We start from the raw sequence: 24,455 nt of genomic DNA, 5'->3' as shown, positions 1-24,455 counted from the left end.
GGGGGGGGGGGGGGGGAGGTTCTGCAGGGGAGGAGGTAAGAAATGTCCTCCTGGAGCCAGCCTCCTCTCCCGACACCCCAAGGGTTCCACGATATTGCTGTGGCCCCTCTCACATCCTGCATCTCCTCACGTCAGAGTCCGACTGTACACAGGGAGGGCACATGTCAATGTGACAACAGGATTTGATCATCTCTCCCCAGGTTTTAAATTTAAAAGTCAGGCCTTCCACTTCCACAATAATTTAAAAATCAATAGCTTTCAAGTATTTGATTAAAGAGCACCAGAAGGACATTGTGCCAGTACCACCACCTCAAACATTGCATATAACAACCATGTAAACCAGTCACCTACAAAATACTGATTCTCCAATAAAATACTTCAGATAATAAATAATCTCCAACGCTCGGGAGCCGTAAAAAACCTCTATAAAAATAGAAAAGGTAGAACTGTAATTATACATTCACCCCAATCTTGTTTGTGCATTTTTAAAACAAATTCACATTATTCCCCTGGAAGATTTTGTTTTCAAGTTGAACGTGTAAAAACAAAAAACATTTTGTTGTGAAGCCATCAATTGTCAAGAAAAACGCTGGAGAGAACAAAATCCTGGGAGCCGGCGGATGTTATCCTCCGAACATCAGATATTGGATCAGTCAAGTCAGTCACGATATGTGCAAGCACCAGTTTTCTTTGGAGTCAGAGAGAGGAAGTGCAAGCGTAATGGCCGTGCCGCACCTTTTGAGGAGTGACGGAGTGTCTCACACACGGAGGGGGTTATCAGTGAAAGGAGGCACATGTGCACGAGAGAGGCCAGTACAGAGAAAGGGAGGGAGTTGGTGCAAATGTGGAGGCAAAAATTAGTGTTTGGAAGGCAGCTTGGCCGGGAAAAGGCTGGGGGTGCGCGAGGAACACTGCGGGTCAGGAAGGATACATCCCTGTGAGGTGCGGCAAGACTGATTGCTGGGGCCCAGGGGAGGATGGCTGCTAAGGAAAGGTGAAGCCGATGGAAAGAGGTCGGATGATTGGGGTGCAAGCGGGACAGATTGGGGAGTAGGGTGCAGAGGTTGTGGCTGAAGTGGGGGCACACAGGGGCCGGGGGGCACAAAAGCCAATGGAAGGGAGGCCAGAGAGGGTGGGGGTGGGAGCAGGGGAAGTGAATGGGGCGGCAGAGGGGGACAATGGGGGGGGGGGGGGGGGGGGGCCAGAGAAGAGGAGAACAGGGGAGCACAGGGATGGGGTACTGGGAAGCAAAGGAGGATATGAAGGAAGAGGAGGATCAGTAATGGACAGACTGTATCTGTAACCAACCCTGTCACCGATAATCCGTTCCTTTTGGCGTACTCCTTTCTCATCTCCAAAGGTGTAGTTACTTTTATTCAAAAAGATGTGACAAGAGGCACTTTGGTAGAACATCCCTCAATCCTCAAAAGGGCGTTTGCACTAAAATTGTTTGGCATATACCACAAAAACTGTGGTTATTCTCTCCAGTAACACTGGTGACCGTCAGCACACAGCAAGCTCCAAAGTTTAAATGATATGGCAACTAAAATTTCAGCGAAGTAAGATGCTTTTCGTCTCCGTTTGTACTGAGAGTCAGCACATCTCTGAATATAACTTAAAATTCATAACAGAAAATTGTACTATTAAAGTCACACACACACACACATACACACACACACAACAGAGTGCAGTGAATTGCCCAGTCAGGCTGGGGTTACTCAAGGAGTCCGATGATACTTTCTCTCCCAATGGTTTTCACAGCTGCACCACTTACCAGTGAACATGTTTAAACTCAAGTTAATTTTGATCAAAGCTCAGTATGGCTTGCTGTCATTCTTTGATCGCTTAAGTTGGACCTTCAGGCGTTTCATGCCAATCTGAAAGCCATTCATTGCTTGAATAGCAGCCTGCGAGGAAACTGGATTGTCATAGCTTACAAAACCTGCAACCATAAACAGAGCAGAAGAGTCAAGTGGAGAGTTCCAAACAGTAGCTGCATAACATTCAAATACCAGGGGATGTACCTCGATTTATGAGAGGCAAGGGTTGAGCAAGATCAGTTGCAAAACTATATTTAAACAGTTACTCATCTAAAATACTGTTAAAATGCCCCTCTAACCTGCAACCTCTACCACGCGCCTGGGCAGCAGGCTCGTGAGAACATGTAGGTTCCCCTCCAAGTCTTGTGCTCTCCGATTTGGAAGGCTGTCATTATTCCTTTGTCACTGGGTTTAAGTCCTGGAACTCTCTATTAAACATTACGGTGGAAACTCCCTCGCTTGAAAAATGGCAGTGGTTCAAGCCAGCAGCTCACCACTATTTCTGCAGGGTAAGTGGGTATTGGCAATAAATTGTAGGCACAAACTTATTAAATTAATAAACCATGTTTAAGAAGGAACTGCAGATGCTGGAAAATCGAAGGTAGACAAAAATGCTGGAGAAACACAGCAGGTGAGGCAGCATCTATGGAGTGAAGGAAATAGGTGTTGTTTCGGGGCGAGACCCTTCTTCAGACTTATAATAAACCAAATACATTTCCTGCTCTAGAAATTTCTTCTTAACCTTCAATCACATCCATTAAGCATGGCTAGCCCTTTCTTCATCTTTGCAAACTCAGTCTAAAAAACTTTTAGGTAACCAGTATTCTTCTAATCCAAACTCTTTTCTCAGTATTGTAGACTCTCGTGATCTCCGAATAGATGTTAAGCTAAGTAGTCTATAATTCTTTAGTTTCATTATTTAACTTTATTAATAGAAGAAAGGTATGTGCAATTTTCCAATGTAATAGAATCATCCCAGAATCAAGACAAGGGCAGTTACAATGTTAAACATTTATTTTCTTAATTCTCTGCAATAAAATCTATTTGATCGAGGAACTTTTCATGTTACTATTTTCATCATCACAGTCATTCATTAATGTTAATCTTGGCGAGTCTTCTTCCGTAACTCAATATTAGTTTGCTTGGGGTATCTAATTTGCTATCCTCTCCATCAATGACTAACATTGCAGCAAAATTAATGATTTGACCACTTGCGTGATTTCTACATCTTCATTTAGAATCACATTATTGTTTTAGTTATCATAGAAACATAGAAAATAGGTGCAGGAGTAGGCCATTCGGCCCTTCGAGCCTGCACCGCCATTCAATATGATCATGGCTGATCATCCAACTTAGTATCCTGTACGTGCCCTCTCTCCATAGATCCATTTAGCCACAAGGGCCACATCTAACTCCCTCTTAAATATAGCCAATGAACTGGCCTCAACTACATTCTGTGGCAGAGAATTCCAGAGATTCACCACTCTCTGTGTGAAAAATGTTTTTCTCATCTCGGTCCTAAAGGATTTCCCCTTTATCCTTAAACTGTGACCCCTTGTCCTGGACTTCCCCAACATCGGGAACAATCTTCCTGCATCTAGCCTGTCCAACCCCTTAAGAATTTTGTAAGTTTCTATAAGATCCCCCCTCAATCTTCTAAATTTTAGCGAGTACAAGCCGAGTTTATCCAGTCTTTCTTCATATGTAAGTCCTGACATCCCAGGAGTCAGTCTGGTGAAACTTCTCTTTACTCCCTCTATGGCAAGAATGTCTTTCCTCAGATTTGGGGACCAAAACACACCATACTCCAGGTGTGGTCTCACCAAGACCCTGTACAACTGCAGTAGAATCTCCCTGCTCCTATACGCAAATCCTTTTGCTATGAATGCCAACATACCGTTATCAGTAGCACTTCCCCCTCAAACAAGACAATGCCTTGGCACTGGCCCTCCAGCAGCTCTAATTGATACATTAACTAATTTGGCCTCACCCTATCAGAGATATTCCCCCCATCTTCATTGTGACTAAAAAGTTATTTTCTCCCTTTACCCATTATGATGAAGGGTCTCAGATTGTAAACACTGACCATTTCTCTTTCCACAAATGCTGCCTGACTGGATGAGAGTTTTCCCTCAGTATTTTGTGTTTTTATTTACAATTATCCAAGGCGGATCTTCTCAAAATGGTTTAATTAATGAGAAAATCCAAAAGCTACAAGGCAGTTTTGTAAGAGTAAATGCTTCTATAAAGATCTATAGGAAAATGCCTTTTACAACTCGTCCCTTCACTTTCAGTGAGCAGCTATTGGCAGGATCTAGATACCCTTCCAAGTTGTTTTAAAAAGAGCGTGGCTTGACTGGACACAGACCAGAAGATTGCCTTCAAATGTTGGGGATGGTACCACCAAAGCACAGGTGGAATGAAGTGGGAAGTTGGTGCGGTGGAAAGGTTACAGAATGCAAATTGAGAGTGAGATTTCAATGCCCATCAATTAAATTGACTTGTGGCACTAGTACTGAGTAACGCTGGATGTTTCCTGAAGAATGGGCCAGTGAAAGGTGGAGCGAGAACCATACTTTGGGAGAAACCAAGTTAATCTCATTTGTACAAATCTACCTGCTTTAGTATATTAATTGGCATGCCCATCACATAATGGCTACATGGCACGACACAAAGTCACAGCAGATCTGTCAGTTTATAAGCGGGATCCAGGATGCACTTACAACACCTCACCGGCAGAAAAAATTGTTTCTCACCACATATTGCAACCTCATAGCTCACTTTATTACTATTGAGGCAGATTACCATTCCTGTTTCAATCAACATATAAGAAATTATATCAGATGTATCTTAAAATGCGTGCTACGATGCACACATACTCAACAGCACATGCAACACATTATAGCTGGAGCTAAGAGATTCAATTGTCTGAAAGCTAAGCTCGACAGAACAGCAATATCCCATTGTGGAAGGTGGCGGGGAATGAAACTACTGGAGTGATGCTCTAAGCATGTAACCCAGCCATGTCAATGGCCTCATCCTGCATGTGTGGAAGACACAAAGCCAAAATACTTACAACCATCTTCAACCAGGTACAAAGTGGATGGGTCTAATCCTCTCCAGCTGCTTGAAATCAAGAATTGCCCAAGCACGTTGGACATAGTAAAGTCTCTGGGACTCACCAACATTGCTGAAGCCTTTACTCCAGAACTATTTGTCAACACTGATGCTGCTATTTCAGTTTTGCTACACCACTGGTATTGTGCAGGCAGAGCATGGGCTTTCCCTAAAGTGCAGTGTTCATCTCATCCTGATGATCATCTGTGCAGTCTACCCCACACCATCAAAACATTGATGGACGATATCAAGTGGGAATAACCTGTTCACTGACACTCAGTTTGGAGCACCCCTTGGCTCTCATCCTCATCACGGTCCTGCTCCAAATACGGACCAATAAACCACATTTCAGTGATCAAGAAAACCCATAAAGGTGTCGGAAGGAACTGCAGATGCTGGTTTAAACCGAAGACAGACACAAAATGCTGGAGTAATTCAGCCGGACAGGCAGCATCTCTGGCGAAAAGGAATGGGTGACGTTTGGGGTCGAGACGCTTCTTCAGACTGAGAGTCAGGGGAGAGGGAGTCTCGAGATATGTGGATGGGTAAGGTGTGAAAACAACAGATCAACCCATAAAGGTGGTCAATAAGAATCAGAAAAAAACCTGCATGTGCTGGAAATAGATATCAAAACAGTCACTGCTGGAAAGCATTGGTGGGTAATTCAGTGTGTGAGGACTAATATTTCAGTTTGATGCCCTTTTATTGGAGCCAAGAGTTTGGGAGGTCTATCATTTCCAGAAGATTCTCAGTTAAGGGGGCCTTGTGACCAGCTATCGTGAGCGCCTTCATGAATGGCCTCCCTTCTACCATAGAAGTGGGGCTGCTCACCAATGACTTCAGAGTGAAAACCTCCTTTTGCAATGCCTGTATTGTAGCTAACTGCACCAAGACTTAGATAAGATTCAGGCATGGATTCAGTCTGAAGATGGGCCTCGACCCGAAATGTCACCTATTCCTTTTCTCCAGAGATGCTGTCTGACCCGCTGTTACTCCAGCTTTTTGTGTCTATCTCCAGGCATGGACAACTATTGCCAAGTACGTGGTCACCTCCAACCGGCAAGATTTTAGCCATATTTCCCCGACATTCAATGGCATTCTCGTTGAATCTCTCACCACTAAATAATCTGGACACAACTGTAAATCAACAGCTTAAATATTGTGGTCACACGGTTGGTATTCCTCAGCAAATGACTCATCTCACAACTCCCCAAGCCTTTCCACACTTTATCAGGTATGTTAATGTAAAGGAATGCTCTCCGCATAGATGAATGCAACTCAAACAACACTCAAGAAGCTTGACATCATCCAGGACAATGCAAACTGTTTAACTGGCGTCTAACAATCTCCCCCCTCCATTATCACCATAACATGTGTATCATCTCCAAGAAGCAAAGATAGAATGTGCGAAAACCTCTTTGTCCGTGCCTTCCACACCTGCAACCTCCAGCCCTCAGATGGGCAAGGCAATAGGCACACGAGAACCCTACCACCCACATTCCCTCTCAAGCCCTGATTGGCAATACATCTTCAAAGATGTGCTTGCTGAGGGTCTAACTCCAGGGCCATAACATTGTGGGACCACCATCAACACCCTATTGCCATAACTCTAGAAAGGGACTGAATTGTTAAGGGTTTGGACACGCTAGAGGCAGGAAACATGTTCCCGATGTTGGGGGAGTCCAGAACCAGGGGCCACAGTTTAAGAATAAGGAGTAAGCCATTTAGAACGGAGACGAGGAAACACTTTTTCTCACAGAGTGGTGAGTCTGAGGAATTCTCTCCCTCAGAGGGGCGGTGGAGGCAGGTTCTCTGGATGCTTTCAAGAGAGAGCTAGATAGGGCTCTTAAAAATAGCGGTCAGGGGATATGGGGAGAAGGCAGGAACGGGGTACTGATTGGGGATGATCAGCCATGATCAATTTGAATGGCGGTGCTGGCTGGAAGGGCCGAATGGCCTACTCCTGCACCCATTGTCTATTGAATGAATGGGGGTTTTTTGTGTGGAGTAGAGACCATTGGGCGAGAGACTAATAATTACGAGGTGAGAAGGGAAAGGAGGACGGAGCAAAGAATTGATGCACAGAAGGCCAAATGCATGATGACAGCCAACTACAATAACATGCCTCCATGCCACTATGCTCAGTACAGAAGCTTCACGCACAGGATGATGCCCATTCCAGTAACATACCCACCAAAACATTTGCTCAAGTTCGTCTGTTTGTCAATGAAAACCTTGGCAGAAATGACATTCCCAAAAGGCATAAACATCTGGAGCAGATCCTGATCTCCGAACTCCTGAGGCAGGTGGTAAATAAACAGATTGCCTCCCTCTGGTCCTAAAAAAATCAAGAGAAAACAACCATTAACTAAAGCTGAACACACTGCAGCGTACAGAACAAGGGTACAGGGACGTGGGTCACCCTGTTGTCCCGAGACAGCAGTAACGTGAGCACCTATAGGTGCCAGTCCTTCCTCAGCAGACAAAGCTATGGAAATAAATTCACGGAGGGCATAAGTGTAATGACAAAAGCCAATTGAGGTTTGGTTTACTATTGTCATGTGTGATCATCTTTGTTATGCAGGCAAATCACACTTTACAGACTTTGCTGAAGCGAGCAGGGAACAATGTCCTGATGAATTGATAAACTAGGCTGAGGAGAGAAACTTTAAACAAAATGTGGAAGATGGAGTGGGGGTAGGGGGAAATGTAGAAAGTTAACAAGGAAAAACAAAGTGATGGTGCAGTATTGCAATGTAATAGTGATAAAGTGTGAAATGAAGGGTAGCGCGTATAACTTTAACACTGCAACAACAGTGTTAAAGTTATACAGGGGTAAAATAAACAAAAATGGTACAAATGGTATCATCTCCAACCTCTGTCGCCATTTGCATCCGTTCTTCTCCCACCTGACTCTATCAACCCCTCCTCACCTGAATCCATCTATCGCTTGCCAGCTCTTGCCTTGCCCCACCCCTCATCTTTTTCTACTGACCATTTTTCCTCTACTCTTTCAGTTCAGCTGAGTACAAGGGAACCTTGTGGAAAGGTCACTGTGAATTTGGCATGTTATGATGATGGTGAAAAGCTGTGCCGGGCAAACTTTGAGCTGGGTAATGCTGGGTCTAGATTTTTCAATAAGGCAAACAGAGTGGACAATATGCTCCAGAATAGTGTCATAGAGTTACACAGCAAGGAAAACACGCCCCATCGACACAACTTACACATGTTGACCAAGATATCTTCCCCAGTTAGTCCCATCTGTTTGAATTTGGCCCATATCACTCTAAACCTTTCATATCCTGTCCCACCCAATGTGATAATTGAACTTGCATCTGCTGCTTCCTCTGGCAGCTTGGTCCATAAACCCCATGACCTTCTGTGTGAAAGAAGTGACCAGGAAAATATTTTGTTTCTGTGAAGGAGTTTACGGTATCATCGAGATGAGAGAGGGTGTTTTAAAATACTTTGTACATAGTGGTAGGATGTGCTTTAAAGGGCCCTTTCTTTAAAGTACTTCCCAAAACAAACAGCGTACCACTGGAGAGTAAATGCATCAGCTGTAAACTCCTCGGGCTCCCTGTGCCAACAGGAAAGTCAGCTTGAGTGAGTGTAAACTGGTTAAAGAGCAACCTGTGCTACTCATTGTGTGCCCCTGTGAACACAATTTGTAATTGTATTCACCAGCACTAGATGGCATCGAAGAACCAGGCCAGAGAAGATGAAAAGAAGTGAGATGGGGGTTGGTAGATACCTAAAATTGGAGAATCTTTTAATACTGAAGTTTCCCAAAATGATCTACTCTCCATTATTTATTGAGGTCAACAGTATTCCCATAAAGCAAAACAAGGACAGCCCTCCCCTTCGACTGACGTATTCTTCCTCCAAACCATCTCCCGTCTCTCTGCTTCCCAGGTAGATTGAGAGCCACGTGCCGCTGCCTTGCACATACTTGCCTTCTTTCTGGCTTCCTGCTGCATTTAAGCTCTGCTGAGTGAGGAGACTCTGGTTATAAAGAGAAGGAAGGGCTGCTGCTGCGTACTGCTGAATCCCCGAGTACGCCTGGGTCAGTGCATCCATTGTACTCCCCGTGCCATTCGACAGACCGCCCGTGCCCAATCCTCCGTTCAAAGCCGCCATTCCTGGGGAAACACGCGTTGTTAGAATTGCTACGAGCCGCGAGCAATTGGCACACAGAAGCGGTTACAAAATGGAGCAAAACAGTCAATAGACAATAGGTGCAGGAGTAGGCCATTCGGCCCTTCGAGCCAGCAATGCCATTCAATGTGATCATGGCTGATCAGGGGTCTAACGTTGCCAGTCCACCCAATCTCTGGGTTCGACTATCAGAGGTGTGGGGGTGGGGGAGGGTGAGTTGACCCTCATTCACCCATTACTTGCTCCTTCACTCCTTGTGAGGAAACATGGCAGGTTGTACCACATGTGGAACGCTGAGAGACACCACAAGGCACTATCCACATGTCGGTACTGGCACTTCCTTGCACAGCAACACGTAAGCATTTCAGGGAGGGCTACTTTTTATTTTACATCATTTCCTTCACCTGCTAAAGAGTTGACGTTGAGGCCTCCCGTTGCCCCTGCCAACGTCTGTAGTGCACCCAGGGTTGCCATTGGGTTTATTGAAGAGTTTGTGCTGTTACTGCTCGATGAACCTGCAATCAAAGGAAGGAGGCATTCATCAAACCGAATGTATTAACAGAAGGATCCACAAATATCTGAAAAGCATCAATTTCCATGGCAACACTCAAAGATAGTCAGCACTAGCATATATTTTAAATGGATGTGGTCAGGGAAAGAAACTGGATTGGGAAATAGAATCAATATCTGCCCAGTCTTTGATTTTGGACTGGACTGAACAGTTTAATTTTCAGTGCTAATTTTCAGTGGGGAGAAGGTAAGGAGTTTGGTTTTAGTATGGGTTGAGGAGATTTAAATAGGAAACTGATGTACTCCAGAAGGCCATGAATACACTGCACCGGTTTGCCCCACTAAATATGTGGACAAACACAGCCTGTAAAAAGAACTGAGGCTGAAATGGAATATGTTCAACGTTGCCTTCAACATGGCTGTACAAATATACAACCACCTCCACCATGGTAGTCACTACTAATTCATTTAGTCTCCCTCACACATGCACGCCACTGCTCCACCCCATAATGATCCTTCCAGCTCAGTACCTTTGAAAATAATGTTTCCTTTTGTCATCCAGACAAAAGTTGCCCGCAGCAGACAGGAGGGGAAGCTCTCGGCTTACAAAGGCTCTCCAGACTGCAGGAGGACTCGCTCCGTATGGAATTGAGCTTGTTCGGCCCACGGCCCAATTGAGGATGCGATTGTGGTATCAGATTTACACGCACTTGGTGCACCTTTACCATGTCTCGTTCCATCACTGCAATGAGAGTTTTACTGCCTGTTTTGGCACATTATCCAATCTGCCTACTGCAGGGAGAAAGCTAGAAGTCCTCGTGTTCACTGCATACATTTCATATCAATTACAACTATTCAGTGCATTCCGGCCACATATTCAATTTGAGCTCTCTGCCATTTTCCCTAGAATTGACCATATATCTATATTACTAAATCTCTGTTCTTGACCGCTTTTGGCCATCTGTGCTGCGATTTCCGAGAGAACGCCGTCACCTACGGCCGTCATTTTTGGCCATCTCGCTCAGAGCCCCCTCCGCCGCGTGTGTGCCGAGGATTTTTCCCGTCGATGAAAAATGACAGAGATATTAATGTTTTTACAAAATTCCCCATTCTCTCTGCTGCCCCCGCTGGAGGGAGGGGGAGGGACTATAAAACCAGGAAGTGGTGTGCCTCAGTCAGAGTCTGCAAGCTGGAGGGCACTCTGAGCTCTGAATGACTGAACAAATGTTTACACAACTGTGAGTAAGCAATGCCTGCAAATGGTTGTTTGGGGGGTTTGGGTTGAAGTAAAAAGGCTCTCTCTCTCTCTCTCCTCCTCTCTCTCCCCACCTCTCTCTCTCTCTCCCCGTCTCTTCCTTTCTCTCTCTCCCCTCCTCTCTCCCCATCCCCCTCTCCTCTCCCGCCCCCTCTCCTCCTCCCCTCTCCCCCCCTATCTCCCCTCTTTTTCTCCCCCTCCTCCCCTCCATCCCCTACCCCACCGTCCCTCCCCTAAACCCCCCTCCCCTCCACACAACCCTACCCCCTTCCCTCCCTCCCACTCCCTGCTCCCCACCTCCCCCCTCTCTCTCCCCTCTCCACACCCCCTACCTTCCCCTCCTACCCTGCTCCCCACCTCACCCCCCTCAGCACCCCCTCTATCCCCCTCACTCTCACCCTCTCTCTTTCCTCCTCCCCCACCTTTCCCCCCTCACCCACCCTCCCTCTTCTCCTCCTCTCCACCTCCCTCTCCCTCTTGCCCCTCTCTCTGTGTCTCTGTCTCTGCCCCTTCTCTTTCTGCCCTCACTCTCTACCCCCCCCCCCCCTTCTCTAGATGTGACTGCAAGTTGGGGGCTATGCGTCAGTAGATAGGGTGGTTATGGGGTAATAGGAGCAAATTAATAATATTAATATAATATCAAGGGGGGTAATTAGCGTGAGTGCGGGGGGGGGGGGATAGTTAGTGTGTGTGTGACGTTGTATGCCGCTTCCCCCCCCCCCCCCACAACCGTACGTTGGGGGAACAGACCCAACGGGTCTGCACTTGGTCTAGTTCAGAATATAACTATTAAGCAGTGAGGTGGGATGGATGGAAGCTTATCATGACTGAAACTGCCATGTTGCTGTGATCTGTTCTGCTCTCTCCGGCCACTCGTGTGAATGCACAAGTCCTGAACCGACTGACTTGTCTTTGCTGTTGTCCCTGTGACCACAGTATTTATGCTGAGGAACAGGGGTGCCAAAATAAGTTTTCTTCCTTGTGCCAAGTTGGAGTGACAACTACAAGTACAGTTTATGATTATTCTACTGGTGCTCAGGAGGCAGTATCTCCCTGTGATATTACCATCAAATCCGCATGAAGGGCAGAGCATCATGTGGTCCATGGCAAGCTCCCTCTGCAAACTTTAGTCACTCTGCAAACTGTGGTTAATGCAGGGATGAACCGGTTAATGCAAAGGGACCAAAGTCAATAGACAATAGGTGCAGGAGTAGGCCATTTGGCCCTTCGAGCCAGCACTGCCATTCAATGTGATCATGGCTGATCATCCACAATCAGTACCCCGTTCCTGCCTTCTCCCCATATCCCCTGACTCCACTATTTTTAAGAGCCCTATCTAGCTCTCTCTTTAAATTCAATTCAATTTATTTGTCATTTGAACCTCATTGAGGTTCAAACGAAATGTTGTTTCTGCAGTCATACACACAAGAAAAAGAACCAAGACACAACACAATTTACACAAACATCCATCACAGCGCATCTCCTCCTCGCTGTGATGGAAGGCAAAGACTTATCTCTCCCCTGCACTCCCCATTCCCCTCCCGATGTCAGAGTCAAAGCCCCCGGCGGGCGATGGTAATTGTCCCGCGGCCATTAACGCCGCGCCGGGTGATGCAAGGCCGCGCTCCGGGTCTTGTTGTTGGAGCCTCCGGCGGGCGCTAGCAAAGTCCCACAGCCATTCCAAGCCGCGCGGGGCGATGATGCAAGCCCCCGCTCCAGGTACTCTTCAACCCCGCAACTCGGGCGGGTGAAGTCGCCGTTGCGGAAGCCCCGAAAAGCGGTCTCCCAGCAGGGACCCGCGGGCTCCCGGTGTCACTGTCCACCAGACCTGCGGTAAGCCTCCGAATCTCCGGGGTCAGGTCGCAGCCGAGCGCCACCACAGCTCCACCCGCTCCGAACTCGGCCAGCTCCATGATGGTGAGTAGGTCCGCAGCTCTGCGACTGGAGCCCCAGGTCGTTCCTGCTGGAGGCCGCTCCACGGTGCTAGGCCCCAACGACAACGGAGACCCGACAGAGAAAAGGTCGGGTTCTCCGTGCAGGGGATAGATTTTAAAAGTTTCCCCACCCCCCCACCCCATCCCCGCCCCCCACACACATACCCAGTCAAAACAAATAAAAACTACATTCAAACGAGACAAAAAAATAATAAAGACAGACGGACTGCAGAGGCCGCTGCGACGTGAGTCGTGCCGCCCACCAAAGCATCCAGAGAACCTGCCTCCACCTGAGGCGCGTTTACTCGTCTCCGTTCTAAATGGCTTACTCCTTATTCTAAAACTGTGGCCCCTGGTTCTGGACTCCCCCAACATCGGGAACATGTTTCCTGCCTCTAGCGTGTCCAAGCCCTTAACAATCTTACATGTTTCAATGAGATACCCTCTCATCCTTCTAAACTCCAGAGTGTACGGGTCCATGGGTGTTGATGTATTAGTGCCCTTACCTGAACTGGTTAGTGCACTCAGAGGGCTGCTGCCCGTGTTCAACGTGTTGCCCCCCACCGTAGAGCTCTGTGCTGCGCTTGCGGCTGCGGCCAGAGCAGCGAGGTTCTGTAACTGCATAGCATTGAGACCTGGGGGTGGGGAAGGGAGAAATTGCCAATCCATAATACGTAGAGCATGACCTGTGTGAAGCACCCGCTCGATCCATGATGGACTGCAGGTTCTCCCAAGCATACGTACTCAGTGACTTCCAACAAGTTTTCACTACAAGACAGGATACAGGGTTGTAGGGAGTTTAATGGGAGTGCCCATTGGGCTTCAGCTGATGGGGAGTGTCTCATGGCCTTTGCCTGGCTGCAGGGGCGGAAAACCCGGGGGGGGGGGGGGGGACGGGGGGGGGGACGTCCCCCCCAATGTTTTGAGAGGTGGGGGACATCCCCCCAAGTTTTTGTAATCCCGATTCAAAAATCTCCGCTTTCCACGAGGCAGTGGAGGTGGGACTGATGATCGAGAGCGCGATGATTGGAGGAGGGATGGGGGGGGGGGGGACGGGACTGAGGATAAAGCGCGGTGATTGGAGGAGGGAGACGTGGCACAGACCTGCACCTCATCCGCAGCCAGGATCGATCCCGGCCGGCTCTCCGGCGCTGTCCCGAGTGCCCCCCCCACGGGTGGCCAGAGAGGTCGGGAGCAAAGATTATAATCTTTGGTCGGGAGTCAGACGCGAGCTGTACCCCAGGCCCACAGCCAGCGCAGAGAAACAGCGCTAAACCCAGCTCAACTCTGCCTGTCCCGCCAAGTGAACGTACAACCCTGGGTGGGCTTGCGGGAAATATGGCCAGCGTGGAGAAGCAGCACTGGTGTCCCGTCAGTCCAGACAGAGCTGTTGGTTAACCCGGTGAGACAGGCAGAGATGAGTTGCATTTAGCACTCGATTGAGCCTCTGAAGCCTCGCGCGTGTATGTGAGTGTGTGCATGCGCGCGTGGCCGCCAAAAAATTGTGTCCCCCGTCCCCTCCATGTTTTGATAACCAGTTCCGTTCTTGCCTGGCTGCAATGGACAGTTATGTCCAGCTGCAGCTTGGATTGTGTAAAATGGCGCCAAAATCTGGCGACTATTGCATATGGACTCAGTGGGTTGTTTCCATGCATAGGTCACTTAATCGGGTGTTGTCTTTATGTTTGACCGTAATTGTCCTGATCTACATGCAAACTATGTATTTCACTGCACCTTTCACTGTCCCGTGACAATAAAATAACCATTGAACCATTGGTGGGGAGTGTGTGACGCTCTTTGACTGGTGGTGCCTGATGGTTTGCATGTGATGGCCTAAGACCCATGGTGTTGACATTGCCCTTGGGTGTTCCCTACAGTGGGAGCATGAGCATAGATAAAGGGTACTCACCGGCCATCGGGTGCAGATTACTCAGTGTGTTGAGGTTCCCGGAAGAGGCAGTCTGCTGTAGGAGCTGTAAATAAAGCTAGACATTACACCAAAACAAAAACAGAATGTGTCAGCTGTGCCTGGAGTAGAGTCTGAGAAACATTGCAAGGGAGGTGTGTGGGAGTGAGAGGACAGGCAGGGACAGGACAGTCACAGGACAGCCACAGACTTCCGTTCATCCACTGACGCAAACACTTCATTGCTGAGTTTGCAGTCTGATCTCCAAGGCAATTCATGAATTAGCTGCAAAGGCAGCAAGTACTGCGACAAACATAGAAACATCATGGCCTCTGGCAAAGAGATGTTAAAGGTGGCACACGTAACTAACACACCATCGGTCAAGTTCATGACTCCAACTTCATCTTAGAGAAACTCGACAGGTCAGGCAACATCTGAGGGAGGACAGATGACATTTTAGGTCAGACCCTACTTCAGACTGAGTCTGAAGAAGGGTCCCACCCCAAAACACCATCTGTCCATTCCCTCCACAGATGCTGCCTGACCGGCTGAGTTCCTCCAGCACTTTTCTGCTGAAGATTTCAACATCTCCAGTTTTTTGTGCCTCAATCTTAATCTTTATATTGGACACAAATGACAAAACCCATAACAATTGTGCATGCATTGTCTAATGCAAAGGCCATACTTTAAACAAACAATATTCTTATTGAGCTGACATAACACAAGAGAGGTGGTACAAGTCTGGAAACTACGTACATACTGAAAGGGCCATACAAGGCAGATTGGGACCCTGGCAAACGACAGCACAGACAGTAACGGACCAAAATGGGGAAGAAGAAATAGAGGAAATGGGTGAATTGGATGGGGTGGAGGAATGAGGTGCAGAAAGATGGCAGAAGGGAGATGACACAGGGTGCGGTTGGGCCGATGGGGGAAGCAGCAGAATAACAATAGTACAGAGAATGGGGTGCTTGGGGAAGAGGCAGGGAAGGAGGACTGTGCAAACTGGCGAAGTGTGCTGAATGTGTGTAAACAAGGGCGGTGAGGAAAGAGAAAACAGCAGTGAAGGAAATAGGCAAGGGGGAAGCAAGCATCAGCGAGCGAGAGAGACATGGGAGAAAGTGAGCGAGGGGGGAGAAAGAGAGCGAGGGGGGAGAAAGAGAGCGAGGAGGTTGGGGGGGGGGGGAGAAAGAGGATGTTGCCAGGACTAGAGGGTGCGAGCTATAGGGAGAGGTTGAGTAGGCTGGGTCTTTATTCCATGGAGCGGAGGAGGATGAGGGGTGATCTTATAGAAGTATACAAAATTATGAGAGGAATAGATCGGGTAGATGCACAGTCTCTTGCCCAGAGTAAGGGAATCGAGGACCAGAGGACAAAGGTTCAAGGTGAAGTCGAAATGATTTAATAGGAGTCCGAGGGGTAACATTTTCACACAAAGGGTGGTGGGTGTATTGAAAAAGCTGCCAGAGGAGGTAGTTGAGGCTGGGACTATCCCATTGTTTAAGAAACAGTTAGACAGGTACATGGATAGGACAGGTTTAGAAACATAGAAACATAGAAATTAGGTGCAGGAGTAGGCCATTCGGCCCTTCGAGCCTGCACCACCATTCAATATGATCATGGCTGATCATCCAACTCAGTATCCCGTACCTGCCTTCTCTCCATACCCTCTGATCCCCTTAGCCACAAGGGCCACATCTAACTCCCTCTTAAATATAGCCAATGAACTGGCCTCGACTACCCTCTGTGGCAGAGAGTTCCAGAGATTCACCACTCTCTGTGTGAAAAAAGTTCTTCTCATCTCGGTTTTAAAGGATTTCCCCCTTATCCTTAAGCTGTGACCCCTTGTCCTGGACTTCCCCAACATCGGGAGCAATCTTCCTGCATCTAGTCTGTCCAACCCCTTAAGAATTTTATAAGTTTCTATAAGATCCCCTCTCAATATCCTAAATTCTAGAGAGTATAAACCAAGTCTATCCAGTCTTTCTTCATAAGACAGTCCTGACATCCCAGGAATCAGTCTGGTGAACCTTCTCTGCACTCCCTCTAGGGCAATAATGTCCTTCCTCAGATTTGGAGACCAAAACTGTACGCAATACTCCAGGTGTGGTCTCACCAAGATCCTGTACAACTGCAGTAGAACCTCCCTGCTCCTATACTCAAATCCTTTTGCTATGAAAGCTAACATACCATTCGCTTTCTTCACTGCCTGCTGCACCTGCATGCCTACTTTCAATGACTGGTGTACCATGACACCCAGGTCTCGCTGCATCTCCCCTTTTCCTAGTCGGCCACCATTTAGATAATAGTCTGCTTTCCTGTTTTTGCCACTAAAATGGATAACCTCACATTTATCCACATTATACTGCATCTGCCAAACATTTGCCGACTCACCCAGCCTATCCAAGTCACCTTGCAGTCTCCTAGCATCCTCCTCACAGCTAACACTGCCACCCAGCTTAGTGTCATCCGCAAACTTGGAGATATTGCCTTCTATTCCCTCATCCAGATCATTAATATATATTGTAAATAGCTGGGGTCCCAGCACTGAGCCTTGCGGTACCCCACTAGTCACTGCCTGCCATTGTGAAAAGGACCCGTTTACTCCTACTCTTTGCTACCTGTTTGCCAGCCAGTTCTCTATCCACATCAATACTGAACCCCCAATGCCGTGTGCTTTAAGTTTGTATATTAATCTCTTATGTGGGACCTTGTCGAAAGCCTTCTGGAAGTCCAGATACACCACATCCACTGGTTCTCCCCTATCCACGCTACTAGTTACATCCTCGAAAAATTCTATAAGATTCGTCAGACATGATTTACCTTTTGTAAATCCATGCTGACTTTGTCCAATGATTTCACCACTTTCTAAATGTGCTGCTATCCCATCTTTAATAACTGACTCTAGTAGTTTCCCCACTACCGATGTTAGACTAACTGGTCTGTAATTCCCCGTTTTCTCTCTCCCTCCCTTCTTAAAAAGTGGGGTTACGTTTGCTACCCGCCAATCCTCAGGAACTACTCCAGAATCTAAAGAGTTTTGAAAGATTATTACTAATGCATCCACTATTTCTGGAGCTACTTCCTTAAGTACTCTGGGATGCAGCCTATCTGGCCCTGGGGATTTATCGGCCTTTAATCCATTCAATTTACCTAAACACCACTTCCCGGCTAACCTGGATTTCACTCAATTCCTCCAACTCCTTTGACCCGCGGTCCCCTGCTATTTCCGGCAGATTATTTATGTCTTCCTAAGTGAAGACGGAACCAAAGTAGTTATTCAATTGGTCCGCCATATCCTTGTTCCCCATGATCAACTCACCTGTTTCTGACTGCAAGGGACCTACATTTGTTTTAACTAATCTCTTTCTTTTCACATATCTATAAAAACTTTTGCAGTCAGTTTTTATGTTCCCTGCCAGTTTTCTTTCATAATCTATTTTTCCTTTCCTAATTAAGCCCTTTGTCCTCCTCTGCTGGTCTCTGAATTTCTCCCAGTCCTCCGGTATGCTGCTTTTTCTGGCTAATTTGTACGCATCATCCTTCGCTTTGATACTATCCCTGATTTCCCTTGTTATCCACGGATGTACTACCTTCCCTGATTTATTCTTTTGCCAAACTGGGATGAACAATTTTTGTAGTTCATCCATGCAGTCTTTAAATGTCTTCCATTGCATATCCACCGTCAACCCTTTTAGAATTAATTGCCAGTCAATCTTGGCCAATTCACGTCTCATACCCTCAAAGTTACCTTTCTTTAAGTTCAGAACCATTGTTTCTGAATTAACAATGTCACTCTCCATCCTAATGAAGAACTCAACCATATTATGGTCACTCTTGCCCAAGGGGGCACGTACAACAAGACTGCTAACTAACCCTTCCTCATTACTCAATACCCAGTCTAAAATAGCCTGCTCTCGTTGGTTCCTCTACATGTTGATTTAGATAACTATCCCGCATACATTCCAAGAAATCCTCTTCCTCAGCACCCCTGCCAATTTGATTCACCCAATCTATATGTAGATTGAAGTCACCCATTATAACGGTTTTGCCTTTGTCGCACGCATTTCTAATTTCCTGTTTGATACCATCTCCAACTTCACTACTACTGTTAGGTGGCCTGTAGACAACACCCACCAGCGTTTTCTGCCCCTTAGTGTTTCGCAGCTCTACCCATACCGATTCCACATCCTCCAAACTAATGTCCTTCCTTTCCATTGCGTTAATCTCCTCTCTAATCAGCAACGCTACCCCACCTACTTTTCCTTTCTCTCTATCCCTCCTGAATATTGAATATCCCTGGATGTTCAGCTCCCAGCCTTGGTCACCCTGGAGCCATGTTTCCGTGATCCCAACTATATCATAGTCATTAATAGCTATCTGCACATTCAACTCATCCACCTTATTACGAATGCTCCTTGCATTGAGACACAAAGCCTTCAGGCTTGTTTTTACAACACTCTTACCCCTTATACAATTATGTTGAAAAGTGGCCCTTTTTGAATTTTGCCCTGGTTTTGTCTGCCTGCCACTTTTACTTTTCACCTTGCTACCTATTGCTTCTACCCTCATTTTACACCCCTCTGTCTCTACGCTCACACATTTAAGAAACCCTTTCCCTTTAACTCCATCCTCCACTATCCCATTTAGAGGGATATGGACCAAGCGCAGGCAAGTGGGACTAGTATAGCTGGGACATTTTTGGCCGGTGTGGGCGAGATGGGCTGAAGGGCCTGTTTCCACACTGTAGAGTCTATGACCCTATGAAAGAGAGCGAGGGGGGGGGGGGGAGAGAGTGAGAGAACAATACACACTAAGATCCAGGATATTTTTCTATATCTCAACCAACTTAGAATCAATACTAATGACCACACTTTATTATTAACACGATAAACATAGAGTGTCATCAACACAGTTTTTTCCAGGCCAAGCCTGGGCCTAACAATACTCACTGCCAGGTACTGGGGTCCAAGCGTATTGAGCCCAGCTAAGCTGCCCCACATGGTGGCTGCACTGAGCTGCTGCATCTGTTGCTGGAGTTGCTGAGCGATTCGCTTCTGCTCTTTGTCTTTCTGCGTGTCAGCGAATTTCACAACGATCGGAGAAGAGCAGCCCTGCCAGAGAGAAGGAGCAAGGGGTGAGACACACAGTGGACCACACAGACTGAAGAGTGAGGGTAGGGAGTGCACTGCAGGAGGCTGGGTGGGAGCAGTGCGTTTATGGGAGGGGCGGCAGTGGGACCCAGCTCACGGCAGACGTGCACGATCGGTCCTGGGGGTGACCTATTGTTCGGGGAAAGATGGGGATACAATATTTCTCAGTGATGCAGCTTACGTAAATTTCAGCAATGTGTAGATTAAACAGTGAAAGGTTACACACAAAAATGGTGGAATTTAATGCACAGAATGGTGAAGTGCTAGCTGCATTAACCGTTTTCAGCAAGTTTAAGGCAGCGAGATTCAAGGGCGGACGCAAAGAAATGACAGGACATTTGCAAAGCTGTTGAAAAGTACATGGACCTCAAGGAGAAAGAGCACAAGGTTGGCATGGCAATACTGAGAGTGAAGCTGGATCAGCACACAAGAGGCAGCCGACTGGCCTCCCAGCACGCAGCACAGCGCTCACCTCCATCGTCTGTGACTGGTGCATTGTTTTGATTGCATTCTGAGCCATTGATCTTGTTGTAAATGTTATAAATGCACAACCTGTGAAGAGACAACAGATCTTCAGGGACCTTGACAACAGAATGGTGCTTTCAGAACACAAACAGAGGAAGCAGTCCGCTAGGGGAGTACGAGGAGCCGACTTAACGTCAAGTCCCAGGGTTGACAGAGAGGAGACGCCACAGGTCCAGGTATCTACACTACCTTACTAATCCCCTGGGACAGAGTTTCTTCTACCGTAGTCGCTACCATTGACCATTGGATGTCCCAAAACATTTCAAAGCTAAGTGATTGTAATTTGCACAGCAATATAACAAATGAGGCAGGCTGCTCTTTCACAGTCGAGCACCGCGAACAGCGGGGAAACAACCAACAACGGAAATCGCAGCACCAGACACAGGTTGCAGCAAGCCTCAAGGAAAGGGTGCAGAGAAGATTTACCAGGACTCAGCTATAGGGAGAGGTTGAACAGGCTAGGGAGCACAGGAGGATGAGGGGTGATCTTATAGAGGTGCATAAGGTCATGAGAGGACTACATTGGGCAGACACACAGTCTTTTACCCAGAGTAGGGGAATTGAGAACCAGAGGACATAGGCTCAAGGTGGGGTGGAGGGGATGGGTGGACATGTGGGTTAACTTTTTTTACATCAAGCGTGATGGGTGTATGGAACAACTCTGTTGGAGGCGGTAGTTGAGGCAGGTACTATCGCAACGTTTAAGAAACATTTAGACAGATACATGGATAGGGTAGGTTCAGAGAGAAATGGGTCAAAAGCTGGCAGATGGGGCATGTTGGTCGGTGTGGGCAAGTTGAGCCAAAGTGGGCAAGTTGAGCCTGTTTCCATGCTGTATGACACTATAACTATGACTCTATATGAGCAAGAATTTGCTGTGATTCTTCACTGAAGAGAATCTTGAACACAAAACAAAAAGAAAATTAAATTAAAATCCTCTCTTTAAATAGCCTGTGTGTTTCTCATGGGATCTTGTCGTACATTGGTGCCTTTTATCATTGGTTCTGGGATCACTATTTCTAATCCGACATCGACGTCTGCATTTACCCCCAGTTTTGCACAATCTCCAATTATTTCCCAAAGAGAACGCCAGTAAAAAGAAGATAAACAATTGGAGCAGGGAGCAGCAAGGCAGTTGGAGGGGAAGGGCACAGTGAAGAGGGGCAGTGAGGGCAGCAAATAAGGGAGTGGGGACATCCTAAAGAGGCCGGGGTCAGGGTGAGATTGAGGATGGAACGAGATGAATGGCTAGGGGCAGGTGAAGGAGTGGATGGATTGTTAGGGACAAACCAGGGGGAGGGAGGGAGGGAGGCCAGGCGTAGGTGAAATGCACCAGAGAGATGGTGGGTGACCAGGGCAGAGGGTCAGGTGAAGGGGAGAGAGGGAGGAAGGGTGGAGGCTGGGGCCAGGTGTGGGATAGAAAAGCAGGGTGAACAGGGGAGGCATGGAGGCGATGGGGGGGGGCAGGGAAGTATGGAGAAGACTTTGGGATGCAGTGAAGCAGGAGCCGAGGTGAGCTGAGGGAATGAGGTGGGATGGGTGTATAGCATTGCCCCGAGTCAGCAATACGGTGCGTGCCAGTGGGTGTGTTCCCACGCAGACACCGCCCCCACATGACATTGACCCTTACTCACCTCGACTCAGACCATCGGGGCCCCGTAATATTCTACATTCTTCTATCTGTCCGAAAGGGGAGAACATGACACGCACATCGTTCTCGTTGCATTTCTTGGAAATCATGCCCACAAAGAGCTTCCTATCTTCTACGGCTGCAATCAAACATTATGATTATTACAGGAACTTTGGCAAAGAGCAGAGAACAAGCACCAAATGCACCACAAGCACGGACTGGCGTCTAGATCCACTCTTAGACGCGAGACTGGGAATGTGTGGCGCGCACCTGTGATGCAACGGATGTGCACGGGCTGACTCACCGTTATTCTTCTCACTGTCTGCTGGTTTCATCTGTATAGGATGGTGCATCTGAGGGGGAGGAGGAGGAGGCAAGAGATCAGTACTGAGTTGGCACACATTGCTTGGCTGATTGCTCACTGCCGCTCGAGTACAGCACACCCACTGGCCATCCCGGATACACACACTGACCTGTTAGGTACAACCATTTGGTTGGCTGACAGTGAAGTCACTGCTTACAGTTCAAGAGACCTAGGGTCAGTTGTGACCTGGGTGCTGTTTGTGTGGAGTTTACTCATTCTCTAGTAACCACTTGTTCTCCTGGAGCTCCAGTTTCTTCCCACATCCCAAAGACATGGGGCTAGTTGGTAATTTATTGGGCTCTGTAAATTGCCCCTGGTGTATAGGTGAGTGGTAGAATCTAGGGAGAGTCGTGGGAATGTGGAGAGAATAAAATAGATTAAAGAATGACGAGTGTATCTGGTGATTGATGATCAGTGGGGACTATGGACGAAGGGCCTGTATCTCTTTGACTATATTTCACTCAACAAAGCTGAATATTTACAGAATTTCTTGCTTTCCTTTCAGATTTGCTGGATCCTCGCAGTTTAGCAACATTTCCTGATCACTTGAAGGGTTAGTGCTGTCAGGGCCAGCAGGTACACCCAACCAACCTTTCAGTCTGATGAAAGGTCTCGACCCGAAACGTTGCCTATTTCCTTCGCTCCATAGATGCAGTCTCACCCGCTGAGGTTCTCCGGCATTTTTGTCTACCTTCGATTTTCCAGCATCTGCAGTTCCTTCTTAAACAACCTTCCAGAATGATAATTTGACTAGATTCTATTTCATTTAATAATGTCACTGCACAACCATGAAATCCAGATGGTCTTTCCAGGGCACTCGCACAACAAGGTAAAGACAAATCGGGACAAGAAGGTTCAAGGGAAGTGAATACACGAGCAGGGTGATGGGGGTTCTTCTTTATTGCCTTCACATTCAATTGTTCATGTACAAAATATCTCTGCTACTCACCACTAATTCCAACTAAATGTTGCCTGGGGAGGTGAGGAGGGAGGCTGGGGGGACTGAGGGAGAGGAGGGGGGGGGGGGTTGAGGGAGAGGAGGGTAGGAAGGAGAGAGGGGTTATGGAGGAAGGGGGGAGTGACTGAGTGTAGGGGACAGGAGAGGAAGGGAGAGGTGAGGGAGGGAGAGGTGAGGGAGGGAGTGGGGGAGGGGAGGAGGACAGGGGAAAGAAGAGGGAGGGTGAAGAGGAGGGGGTGGGAGTGCTGGGGATGCAGGGGAATGGAGGAGGATAGGGGTAGGAAGAGTGATGGCGAGGTGCAGTTGGGGAAGGGTTGCGTGATGGCGAGGGAATCTATGGCTTCACAATGGGAATCCCTCAGCCGCACCTGCACAGTTGGGGGCTATGGGTGAGTGGTGGAATATTGCGTTGGGGGAACGGGTTGCATTGGGGGACCAGGCCTCCCTGTGACAGGGGGTCCCACTTGGTCTAGTCTCACACTATTATTTATGCCGTTACCTCATGCCTGGCCTCTCCCTGCACAATTCCACCGCTTTCCTCCCCTCATCAACTCCCTAGCCTTATCAAGCAGTCTAGACCAAAACAGCCTTGATACACCACCTGAAGCACTGCTCACATTTGAGATTTGTTCAGTTACTGCCCAGAGGTATCTCTGAGAATTGCATCATTCATGGATTATGTTACTGTGGTCAAATCAATCAAAATGTATTGTTTCACTCTTTTGCTTTGCATTTCATCTACAACATTTGCACTTTTCACCATCTACTACTGACCTTCTCAATTCTATTTCTAGAGCGAAGAGGAACCAGAGGTAATAAAGTGAACTGAATACCACGTCAATGGAAAAGGAAGTTGTGAACTTGATGAGAGAACAATATCAGTGCAAAGGAAGCAAGAGGATCTCCTCTGTCTTTAATAGTTGTAATTGTGTATGCTTGAATTCTATTTTAAATGCTGTTCCTTATTTCAGCACTTAGAGCTTGTGTGCAAGTAAAGCCTAAGCCTAGTTATCTTTCAGTATCCACAAGGGTAGATATGGCAGGTTGTAAGTCAATATGTGGTGGGTTTCCAGGTAGTAGATCTGCCCTTAGAAGTCGCACTTGACTTAGAAACGTCTGCCGTGA

General features: G+C 47.4%; 1 protein-coding gene across 9 annotated transcripts in view; it reads right to left on the bottom strand.

Moving 5' to 3' along the window:
* The window catches only part of celf1 (CUGBP Elav-like family member 1), a 63,920-nt gene that overhangs the window by 4,729 nt on the left and 34,736 nt on the right, over nt 1–24,455 (bottom strand). For 5 of the 9 annotated variants that reach the window (XM_033038391.1, XM_033038394.1, XM_033038392.1 and 2 more), the window contains 10 exons: nt 22,313–22,361; nt 22,013–22,147; nt 20,326–20,405; nt 19,653–19,814; nt 14,704–14,779; nt 13,301–13,429; nt 9,500–9,610; nt 8,894–9,079; nt 7,132–7,275; nt 1,775–1,942 (listed from right to left, as the gene is read on the bottom strand). In XM_033038391.1, the coding sequence (XP_032894282.1) occupies nt 1,815–1,942; nt 7,132–7,275; nt 8,894–9,079; nt 9,500–9,610; nt 13,301–13,429; nt 14,704–14,779; nt 19,653–19,814; nt 20,326–20,405; nt 22,013–22,147; nt 22,313–22,361 (1,200 nt within the window). In that variant the 3' untranslated portion in view covers nt 1,775–1,814. The remainder of the gene's footprint in view (nt 1–1,774; nt 1,943–7,131; nt 7,276–8,893; nt 9,080–9,499; nt 9,611–13,300; nt 13,430–14,703; nt 14,780–19,652; nt 19,815–20,325; nt 20,406–22,012; nt 22,148–22,312; nt 22,362–24,455) is intronic. The other 4 variants (XM_033038393.1, XM_033038397.1, XM_033038398.1 and 1 more) reach the window with 3 other exon arrangements.

Source organism: Amblyraja radiata, chromosome 20 (assembly GCF_010909765.2).
Source record: "Amblyraja radiata isolate CabotCenter1 chromosome 20, sAmbRad1.1.pri, whole genome shotgun sequence".
In the NCBI taxonomy this organism is placed as follows: Eukaryota; Metazoa; Chordata; class Chondrichthyes; order Rajiformes; family Rajidae; genus Amblyraja; species Amblyraja radiata.
Note: the sequence above shows the minus strand (reverse complement) of the source record. Positions and strands in the feature narration are given on the sequence as shown.